Consider the following 12,324-nt stretch of genomic DNA (forward strand, 5'->3'; position numbering starts at 1 on the left):
TGGTTGTTCAAAGCAGAATTGTTTAAAATATAATTATGAACGTCTATATAATCAGCTTAATTAATATGAATGGCATCCGCTCTCTGAATTTGAAAGTACAGCCAGTTCATGGGTTACATAGATAGATTATGTTATTAAACAGGTATATTTTTGAGTGTAATATATTTTTTTTGTTCTTGTGGCAATTGAATTTAAAAAATGTGGGGATGTAATCAGAACATAGACTAACAACAAAGCGTCAGTGCAGATACCTTACAGTTGATCATAGGTCTATCTCTAATGAAGAATCATCTGTAAGATGGGTACCCTTAAGTCAGGGACTGTCTGTACAATACAGGCGGCCCCCTACTTAAGGACACCCAACTTACAGACAACCAATAGTTACAGACAGACCCCTCTGACCTCTGGTGAAGTCTCTGTATGTTACTATAGTCCCAGACTGCAATGATCAGCTGTAAGGTGTCTGTAATGAAGCTTTATTGATAATCCTCGGTCCCAAGGACCAAATGTTTAAACTCCAATTGTCACTGGGGCCAAATTTTTTTTTTTGTCTGGATCTACAATTATAAAAATATAATTATAAAACAGTTTCGACTTACATACAAATTCAACTTAAGAACAAACCTCCGGACCCTATCTTGTACCTAACCCGGGGACTGCCTGTATATTATTTTTGCATTGTCATATATAAAGGAATACATTTGTTTCTTCTTTACTATGTTATCGAAGCAAGTAAATGGCATGGCCATTAAATTTGATTTGCTTTAGATTATTTTAAGAGTCCAGCTAAAGGCTGTAAAAGTTGTTGATAAGTCTGGTCCGTTCACCAGCAAAACTTACTCTCTTACTATGTTGCCTGATAGACAAGCTCCTTTACCTGTACATCCTAACGTTGTACAAGCTGCAGCTAGTCGATTAGGCGAGGTAGAAAGAGATAGATTTTAGCTGCACTGGATACACTGGAGCTAATGGTTATCTCTTGGAATTTTTTTTCTTTAATCTCAGTTTGCCTCAATCCTTTATTAAACAGAAAGAAAAAGAAATATTAGGTTGGTCAAAGTTATAGAAAATCTCATACATTTACTGGGAAATTAAAAATGTTGAAAATGTTAAATTTGATACGATAATATTTAAAGAAAAAATCATTGTTTCTAGGAACTGCTTGATATCTGTGTTACATGGAGTTTGCCAACTTCTAGCACTTCTAACAGGTACTTCAGTAATGGTTTCTGTATTGGATTTGGGTCAGTTGATTGGCCACTCCATTACCTGCATTACCTTTGTATGTAGACAAAATTCTGTTTGCTTACAGGTATGTTTTAGTTCTTGTCTTGTTGGCAACATGATCTCCTCAAGTCTCCTTTTGATAGATTCAAACATGATCCCTTACATGTGAAAAATAAGTACTGTACAAGAACAAGGGGAGAGAAACATCCGCATATCATAATTTTTGCAATACTATAATTTTACTGTCTTCATAGTGTTTTACAAGAATCTAAGTTGTCCATTGGTCCAGACAATTCCATTCCTTGACAACCTATTCAAAAATGTAGAACAATCAAAGTTAGACAGGGACCCAGCCTTGGCATATGTTCGACTGGAGAGGTGCTCACCCTTCATAAGGAAACACTCTTTTTTTCAGCAATGGCATGGTACAGTAACACACTGTGCATGGGGCCTTAATGAATGCAAATATATTACCAATATACTGATTTCAAGCTTGCATTTAATCCCTCATATTTAGCTTAGTCCAGTTTTTCAAATAAAAGTACATTGGTTATTATTTTGTCGACTCGATTGCCTAGTAACCATTCTATGATTTGTTTATTTGGTTAAATAATCAAATAACTTTAAAAAAACATGATGTTTCATATTTTATTACTTCTGTATAAAATTCTGGATAAAACTTGTAATAATTCTTGCTTAAAATGTAGGATGTTCCTTATTTTAAGATTTTATTACATTTCACTAATTTTGTATTTTTATTCATTTGTAGGTCATATATGCCTTAAATACTAGAAATGATGAACATGAATCAGGAGTACAAGCCATTAAAGAAGCACATGAAGAAGAAATACAGCAAATCCTTGCTGAAACCAGGGAAAAGATATTACAATACAAAAATAAAGTGTCAGAGGAAACAGAGCTAAAAAGAAAAATTCAAGCACTGGAAGAATCACTAGAAGAACATAAAAAGATGAAACACCAAGCACTTACTGAATTTGAGGTTTACAAACATCGGGTAGAAGATATGCAACTTTGTGCAGAAGCCCAACATGTGCAGAGAGTGGTTACTATGTCTCGAGAGGTAGAGGAGATAAGGAAAAGATTTGAAGAAAGGATACGGAGTTTCATGCAACTACAGGTACAGTTTGAGAAAGATAAACGTGCTGCCCTTGAAGAACTGAGAACAACACATAGATTAGAAATGCAAGAGCTCCTGAAAGCTCAGCACAGTCAGAACGCTACCTTAAACAAGGGTCAGGAAACACTTGAAGAAATGCATCGATTACAAGTGGAAGAACTCAATAAAAAATTGGAAGACCTACGACTGGAAAGAAAAAAGTTAGTAGAAGATTATGAGGGGAAGTTGAGTAAAGCTCAGGCTTTCTATGAACATGAGTTGGAAGCTTTGAAAAGGTCTCAGCACTTTACTGCAGAGAGCTTACATGCCTGTAAGCAGAAAGAAGCTGAATTGAAGAGAGAATTTCAAACTCAAGAAGCTATCTTACAGAAAAACCTTGGAATCCTTAAAACTGAATTTCAGGTGGTACAGGAAGAAGTAGTAAGTCTTAGAGAAAAGTGCCAAAAATTACAAACCTCTTTGTCTACAGCGGAGAACAATGTTCAGGTAAGAAATGCAATGCAACTGCTACTGGCTTTTGAGATGGAACTATTTTGAATACTGGCAGTCCCCTACTTAAGAACACCCAACTTACAAATGACCCCTAGTTACAAACGGACCTCTGGATATTGTTAAATTACTGTACTTTATCCTTAGGCTACAACAAACAGCTATAATAGTTATCACAGGTCTCTGCAATTAAGCTTTATTATTAATCTTGGTTCTTATAACAATCAAAAATAATAAAATATAATTGTCACAGAGACCAAAAAAATTCTGTCTGGTGTTACAATGATAAAATATACAGATCCGACCTACATACAAATTCAACTTAAGAACAGATCTACAGAACCTATCTTGTACGTAACCCGGGGACCGCCTGTACATTGTAATAGTTAAAAATACTTAACCTAATAAACACTACCAAGCAGCTTAACCCCTTCCAGATCATCTTTCTTTCATGGCCCAGTATTGTGGCATCATCCTGAAATTGGTTGTATAAAGTCACTGAGGTGGGGAGTTTAACACTGAAACCACGTTCTCTCTGTCTCAGGACCTCCCCTTTGTTGTGATTGACATCATGCAGCAGACTTCAAGGGAAACAGTTACCTGTATCATTTTCTTTTTAAAACAGAATAATTACAGAATTCTACTTAGCATTAATATTGAAGATTTGCATCTCTATCACTAATAGTGCTTGCTTACTATTGGTGGGGGTGGGGTTAAATTAAAGAATTCAGAGGATAAACCAAAGGAAAAAGTCATTTACAGTACATTGGAATTTGTTTTCTTTGAGTATTATTTGAAAAATAATACAAATGTATCCAATCACAATTAAGTGGTGAAAACAAATAGGATAGGGATCAATGGACCCTATTTACATTTACATCAATTCCTCATGCTCTAAGTTTATATGTATGCATGTGACATATTGGGGCAGATTTATCAAGCAGTCTGAAAGTCAGAATATTTCCAATTGTCCATGGCAACCAATCACAGCTCCCCTTTAAAATATTCATGAGCACTGGTGAAATGAAAGCTGAGCTGTGATTGGTTGCCATGGGCAACTGGAAATATTCTGACTTTCAGACTGCTTGATAAATCTGCCCCATTATGTTAATTTCTTCATTAGCTCTATGATGTACATACATATACAAGAAACTTCTGTGTTACAAGTGAAAGAATCAATATTGTGTAACCTTATACCAGTGATGGCGAACCTATGGCACTGGTGCCAGAGGTGGCACTCAGAGCACTTTCTGTGGGCACCCAGGCCATCAGTCCAGGACAGAGTTCACCAAACAGGAACAAATCCATTAGCTCTTCCTGCAGTCCTAGGCAACTTATGAGATGCTGCACTCAGCACTATTTTACAGCGACACTTCATTGACTGTTTGGAACTGCTTCAGAAGTGAAAAGGTGTTGAAAGAACTGCATTATCTTTGGAGGTCTTCATGCTGGACCCACCATTCTTCCTAAACAGAGAGACCCTGGAGAGAAGCTACAATGATAGTCTGAATTTACCCACCTTGATTCAATTGGCCTCAGGCGGCCGATACAATTAAAGAAGTTGAAGAACCGTTAGCAATAAGTTATTGTTTAAAATGGCACATTGGCACATTAAGGTAAATGAATGGGTTTTAGTTGTAGTTTGGGCACTCGGTCTCTAAAAGGTTCGCCATCACTGCCTTATACTTTGATCACTTAAAGTAGACCTGTCACCAGAATTATACCCTTCATACCAATAGTATTTGCTGATAAAGGGTTTAAAGACCTCCCAATATGCATATGAGTACAACTTCTGTAGAGAAGAGTCGAGTTGTCTCCCCGGCTGCCAGTAAACCCCTCCTCCTTTTTTTGACTGACAGCTCTGTGTCTCTTCATACCTTGGCCTGAGCAGACAGGAAATCCTGTCCCTGTCCTTACCAGAATGCTGTTGCTCTTGCATGGTAAATGTAGCAATTAATATTGTGTGGGAAACTGCACATCTTCTCAACATTTCATGCATCCAGAGATGGATGGGGCCAATTGGTAGAAGGTGGACCAAGCTGCACTGGATGGGTCCAACATAGACTAAGGTAGAAACTTTTCAACAAAGGCACAGAGGGCAGTGAGTTAGGTCTATTGTACCTGTTCTTGTTAACAGGTTCCCTTTAATATATGCAAACACTTTGAAGAAATATTGTTTTTCGTGAAGCATATTGATTTATTATGTTTACTGAAATTTTCTAAAAATGCAGTAACCAAGGCTATATTGTATGGAGGTTATAGAAATACATTTAGTGACAAGCTTGATAAATGCAAGCAGGTAGCACATTGTGTTATCTATTTCATATATTTTGTATGTTCCCTTAGGTACTTCAAAAACAGCTGGAAAATGTGAAGCAGGAGGAGATGTCTTTACTTAACAAACAGAAAGACATGGAAAGTGAACTAGCATCTGCTCGGGAGCGTCTACAACAGCAAGCCACAGAACTTGTGTTAAAAGCAAGTGAGTGCTTTTTTAACATCTATGATGAAATATATTTGTATACTGGAAAGACATAAAGACCATATATTTATTCATACTTCAAATTAAAATATTATCAAATTATGTTAGCAGCAGATTATGCAGATCATTCTCCAGTAGTGGAATAGCAAAAGGAACATTATTTATGAACAGAACTCAGAATTTCTCAGCATACAGGATAAAATGTCTGTACTTCTATCAGTCCATCTGCAGCAAGGAAGGAAAGATGTCTGTACTGTCTCTTCCTGTCTCAGAGAGTTTTTTTTTTATTAACAGCCTAACTTTATTAACATTTACAATATCCCTAGACAAAGGCTCATACATGCTATACATAAAGAAGTAGTTGTGGTATATAGTAATCCAATATTATTATTCCAACAGAATATTATCATATTATCATTACCATTACATATATCATCATCATTTACATACCTGCACAGCTTTCTCTATGCAAATTAGTAATGCTATTTTTTTAAAGTCAAAGAAAAAAGGATAGCTATGTAAAAGGTCTACTGTATTATTTCCTCAAGTTAAATGCAACAAGTCTTCTAGTGCAGCATGAGAGAGAGAGACTTTCCGATGGGGCTCCAAAATGCTAGATTGATATAGGGCATGAAAACAAGCAAGAATAAAGTCTAACAAAGTGGAAAGGTAGGAAAGATAGGACAAGGATAAACAAGACAACCTATCTCTACTAATTTAGGTATTGATATGTCAGTTTACCATAATCTAGTCTTCCCACAAGGAGAAGAAAGAGGAATGTGTATCATATTTTACACCGTTAAAGGAAACCTTCCACTTGAAGTGGTAGGTGTAAGAAGGCAATACCGAGCACCAGCTCAGGGTGAGCTGGTCCCGGAGCTTATTTTTGTTAGTGTTTTAAACCGCTGTATCGCGGTTTAAAACACATTTTAAACTTTATGGCCGAAGCTGCTTCGGCGCACGGAGGTACGCGCTCACCGCGCCATGCCCGCGACCGTGCACGCAGCTACATAAGAAGTGAAGGAGAGCCACGCGCATGGTGCGCCGAAGCAGCTTCGGCCATAAAGTTTAAAAAGTGTTTTAAACCGCGATACAGCGGTTTAAAACACTAACAAAAATAAGCTGCGGCACCAGCTCACCCTGAGCTGGTGCTCGGTATTCCCATCTTACACCTACCACGTCAAGTGGTAGCTTTCCTTTAACTGTTATGAACATGGGCAGTGTATTTGTTTGCCAATATCTCCATAGATCTGTTATTCATTGGATAAATATAGAATTAAAACCCTGCATAGAAAGTGAACCAGTCCTTTTTACTGCGGATAAGCCATCTATGTAATCATTATAAGTAACACTATGTGATTTATTTGAGAGTCTATAAATATAGTACTAAAAATGTGTATATCAAATTAACTAGCTCTTTAAGGACTCTTGAGGTGAAGCTATTTAGTTCTGATGCTTTTTGTATTTCCTTACACACATTAATGGTCCCTGCACTCCACTTCACTACTCTGCGGGTCTCTACAATGACTCCACATGTGTTTCAGATTTTGTTTTAGGTTTTACTACTGCACAAAACTAAGCTGCGCAAAAAGTTTGATAAATTGGTACTATTATCTATAACATCATTGATGACTATTTACAGGTCATATTGGGATGCTGCAAGCTACACAGATGACACAAGAAGCCACCATACAAGACCTGGAATCTGAAAAAGCTAGGATAAAGGAAAAAATTATCAGACTTGAAGAGGAACGTGCTATTCTACAAAGTAAAAATCAAAATCTTGATGAACGGCAAAGGCAGCAGATTCTTTCACTGGAAAAGGTTAGAAGTGCACGTATTACATGTTGATAAGCCTTTGTTAGTTACAGCTGTCTGCTTTCTAATAACTAGACAAGTTACATCTTTGTCGTGTCATTTCTGTGCTAGGATAATAATAGATGCTTATCCAGTTTATGCATAGAAAATAATGAAAGATCTGTGTGTCATCTGGAGTAATGGATGTCATATATGTTGATAGTTGAAAGGTACTGTCAGAACTCACAAATTGTTCTGATGGGGTCTGGTTTCAGGTTTCTTGCCGGAAAACCACAACCATTTCTGCTCTTGGGAAAGCTGGTTGGGTCTTCGAACTTGTTTTGCCTGCAGCTGCGGTTTGAGTGATGGACGGCTGAGCCAGTCAGTGCTGGAGGTCCATTTCTGCCTTATATTCTGCCCAGTCCTTCATTAGGTGCTGGTTATTTCAGTCTCCTGCGATTTCTAGTGCTCTTGCTATTGCTATTCTGTGTATTGACTTCTGCTTTGCCTACTGACCATTCTATTTTCTATCCGATTCTGTACCTTTGCCTCCATCTCGGTTTTGACCGGGTTTGTTAGACTCTGCATGTCTGTCTGTATCCGTTGTTTGTCCCTCAGTATCGTTTATCTCCTAGCGTGACCCCACCTTCCTGTCTGTCTTGTGTCGGTTTCTGTGCACCAGTGTGAACACTGGTCTATTCCTGAATACCGGTTACCTGTCCGCTCCACCATCCAGCACCTGCCAGACAAAGTAAATCTTTCCTGTCATCTTGTAGGGTCACTCAGGGACCGTCAGTTAGGTTCCTGATAGTGGGTTCACCTTTACCAGGGCGGTTTATCTGCTTTATGCAAGGCCTTAGCCCGCAGGGACATTGCAGGGTGAGTTTGCCACCGCTTACCTAGTCTGACAGCTAGTGCCAAGCGCGGTTGCTGGAGAGGTGCTGACAGGTACAATATATTATTTTTTGCAATGCACTGTATATTTAGTATGACTTTTAAATACAGAAAAGCTGTCAAGCAGATTGGTATCTACTAAACTGCTAGTGTGACTTCATACAGCAGGGGTTTAGGGTCTCAAACAAATTAAGCTTACCTACAGTGGGTACGGAGAGTATTCAGATCCCTTTAAATTTTTCACTCTTTGTTTCATTGCAGCCAATGAAACAAAGGGCATATTCTCCCTCTCCAAGGAGATTGTCCACCTCCCTAAGGATTCATTCATAGGGCGAAATGTGGAATGTAGAAATGCAGAAAAAAGAAACGGGACTACAGAGCAAGCAGGTTGAGATGATGTGGGAAAGATCATAAATATATGAATTTGGAAAAGGAATTTCTGGTGGAATATTCCTGCATGAATGTACGATAATATGGATCGGCAACACAGATCTTTAATCTTTTATTGACAGCTGCCATACATGTAGGACAGCCATTGGAAATGTGGAGGATTCAAAAATCAGTGAATGCAAATACAGATGAAGCATCCATTTTTAAGCTCACAGGTAGACTATAATGGCCATATTTTTGATAGAAAATGGATAAAACTAAAAACATGCAACATTTCATAAATACTGACATGTGACTTGTACGGTAGATTATTAGCACCCCTAATTGCATACCCCAAAACAATGAATCTATAATGAATTGTATATTAGCCAATATGAAACAAGGCTCTGACCTATCCTCAATTATTTAAAATATTGTGACCTTTTATGTATCATAGGGGTTATTAAGCCTCCCAGGCAATAGAGCCCAAAAGTACACCTGTACCCCTGCACTTGTTGTCTGTTATTAGGCTACCTGCACGTGTCAAATCTGTGAAAGACAGATGGCAGTAGTTTTTATAGCTGATGTGCTTAAGCAGGGGCGTAACTTGAGAGGTTACAGATCGTGCGGTGGCAACCGGCCCAAGAGGCCTAGGGGGCCCATAAGGTGTCACTTTCCCATATGAGAAGGATAGTACAATAAAACTATACATTATAGTCGGGGTCCTGGCAAAGACTTTGTACTTGGACCCATCTGCTTCTAGTTACACCACTGTGTATACGTTTGGTATTTGTTTGTTTTTTTTCAGATCCTCCTATGGTCAATGAGTGATCCTTGAAAAAACGATTCTGACTAGGACATTTTGCGAGATTGTCAACACGATCTTTTAAAACAGCGGTTGTAGGCATAGATATATGAAAGCATTGCATGTAGTGCACATTCCAGTTACATAAAATGATTCCCTGTTTTAACTCCCTTAGTGACCAAATTACTTAGGCCTTAATAACCATACTGATTCTTTTTTTCACAGAACCATAATTTGTCCATTGTTATATGGGTGTTGTTTCTTTCTGTTTAATGTGGCCCCATTTTGGGAAACTAAAACTTAGCAATTTACTTTTCTCCCCCAATATACATTTCCAGCACAGAAATTCCAAAGTATATTTTTTTCTGAAAGCTGCTTCCAAAATAAACAATATATTCTGATATTATATTTTCATTTACCATCTGATGGATTATGTAAAGTGCTTCTTGTAAACCTGTAAATCTTATACACTCGTCCTGCAGAATTGTAAGCTAGTAATTGGGCACTGATGTATTGTAAAGCAACTCTTATCATATCACTGTTCTCTACCCCTCTGTTAATGTGTTGTAAGATGTTAAAGTCTATGATAATTCACCACTACAGGCCATTACTGCATTTCCTAAGAGTTTCCTCTGAATTATTTATACTGTTCTCTGACATAAACACTGTAATCTATTTGCAGTTTTAATAGAATTCTCTTCAATGAAATTCCCCTGACCAGTATAAACCATTAAAGGTTTGGGAAGTATGCAAATCAGTTTTTTTGGATGGGATAAGGAAAACTTTGCCTCTTGGCTATCTTGTAAGGCAGCCCCTTTAATATCAAGTATGACTTAATCAGAAAACCTAATGACATGAAGTGGGTTAAAACCCAAACCAGTGTAACTATTTCATAAGGAAACTCCCAACTGTAGACAGCATTGTTTTGATGTATTTGTATTTTTTCTTCAGTAGAGTGTAGGGAACTGGTTTAGAAAGTGATTGCCTAGAAACTAGGTCCGGGAAGTAAGAGCGCTCCTTAAAGGACATGTTACCACCAGGCTCTAGGAATGTAAACCAAGCACACTGACATACATGTATGTGCCACCTACGGCAGGGTCACCTCTTCTCTTTGCTCCTTAAAAAAAATTTTTTGTTAAAAACAAGGGCATAGTAAGCTTAAAGAACAATGGATCCTGCTAGAGGGGGCTCACACCAGCATGTCAGTCTGTTCGGTTTACAATCATTGATCCTGGTGGTAGATGTTCTTTAAAGAGAGTTTGACATTTAAGGCCGCCTATATAGGCATGTGTGAAGCTTACAACCATTGATGCTCCACTGGGGAATTTTAGGAAATATGGAAATCAATTTTTCAGGATGGTTTTACATGCTGAATAACCATACAGATTTAGGCTGCCTGTACACAAATGTGTGCATATCATGTGTTATGTTGTTTCCTTCTCCATGTGTTATCGGTGTTCACAAGCCAAACTCCGCAGGAATAGAACATGTTATATAATTTGCAACTCGACATTCATCTCAGAAACCACAACCACATATGAGTCCATAGATATACATGGGGTTGTGTGCTGGCTGTTCAAAGAACAGATAGTACAACTCACCAAACGATGTTTGTGTGCATGAGGACTCAGGGTTTGTCCATGCAAACCATGTCCAAATGGTGCAGATTTTGATATGGAATTTATAGTGTAATTGCTACAGATTACAGATTGCAGTGGGAACATTTTACACATAAAATTAGTACATAAGATTAGTTTGAAGCAAACAGTTAGCAATTTGAGGGAAATATTTGAATGTATTCCAGTTTTAGTTGTAATTGCTTAAAAGCTACAGAGCTTCAATTAGGTAACCTTTCTGTATAAGCAGATAACTCCTAGATATTTCCTGAGTTGTGTATTGTCATTAATATCCTAGCCTCGATTATTACAGATGCAGAAAACAGGATGCCACTGGGCTCTTCAACAAAGACATTAAGGAGTTAAATTTGAAAGCATTCAGGTATAATGAGTAGCTAAGCCAGGTGCAGCAAATTAGTTTGGAATTGTTCATTAGTGAATTAGTAATTAATGAATCATCAGCATTCATTGCTAGCTATTATAAATATCACTTTGAAATGTGGTTGACATTGTGAATGGGCTAAATGGGTATTCCCACTGAACGAGTCATTGAATTATAATAATAAATCAACTATTTGGAAATGTGTAAGGCGAAGTTTACATAAGGCAACATCTTTGTCAGAGTCAAATGAAGTTTTTCTAGTCCTCTTGAGAATGTGGGTAGAACCCAAACACTGGTTGAAATGCTATTGCTACAGACTCTCCCCTACTTGATCACTCACTTTCCACAATAAAGACACTACAAGATGCAGCAACTTCCTCTGCTCTGTTGCGACTTCAAAGTGCTTGGGAGTCTGAATTAAAGACTGAACTTTCCCTGAGCACCTAGCAGAGGGGTTGCGAACCTATGGCTCACAAGCTAGATGTGGCTATTTTGATGGCTGCATCTGGCCATCTTCTTTAATAAATAGTGATCGGCGCTGGGTGCGTTTAAGACAATAACATTGATGTCTGCTTCCTTTGTGCGACCCAGGCACACACTCTTCTCTATGACCCAGACACTGTCACCTATGTAACGCTGGCTCATAGAGAGCGCAGGATCGACAGGGGGGGGGCATGTGCAGGGGGCTACCTATCTACAGGGGACAAGTGCTGTAGCTACCTATCTAGTGGGGGCATGTGCTGGGTCTACCTATCTACTGGGGGGGGCATTTGTTGTAGCTACCTATCTACTGGGGACATGTGCTGCGGCTACCTATCTACTGGGGACATGTGCTGCGGCTACCTATCTACTGGGGACATTTGTTGTGGTTACTTATCTTCTAGGGGGCATGTCTTGGGGCTACCTATCTACTGGTGGCATGTGCTGTAGCTACCTATCTACTGGGGCCATGTGCTGTGGCTACCTATATACTAGGGGCATGTTTTGTGGCTACCTATCTATTGAGGGCATGTAGTGTGGCTAACTATCTCCTGGGGGCATTTACTGGGGCTACCTATCTACTTGGGGACATGTGTTTGGGGCTACCTATATATACATGTGCTGAGGCTACATATCTACTGAGAG

At 38.5% G+C, this 12,324-nt stretch overlaps 1 protein-coding gene across 6 annotated transcripts in view; it reads left to right on the forward strand.

The window, feature by feature from the left end:
* The window catches only part of FAM184A (family with sequence similarity 184 member A), a 124,894-nt gene that overhangs the window by 69,992 nt on the left and 42,578 nt on the right, over window positions 1-12,324 (forward strand). For all 6 annotated transcript variants that reach the window (XM_072141682.1, XM_072141687.1, XM_072141685.1 and 3 more), the window contains 3 exons: window positions 1,997-2,851; window positions 5,201-5,336; window positions 6,979-7,160. In XM_072141682.1, coding sequence (XP_071997783.1) covers window positions 1,997-2,851; window positions 5,201-5,336; window positions 6,979-7,160 — 1,173 coding nt within the window. The remainder of the gene's footprint in view (window positions 1-1,996; window positions 2,852-5,200; window positions 5,337-6,978; window positions 7,161-12,324) is intronic.

Source organism: Engystomops pustulosus, chromosome 3, assembly GCF_040894005.1.
Source record: "Engystomops pustulosus chromosome 3, aEngPut4.maternal, whole genome shotgun sequence".
Classification (NCBI taxonomy): Eukaryota; Metazoa; Chordata; class Amphibia; order Anura; family Leptodactylidae; genus Engystomops; species Engystomops pustulosus.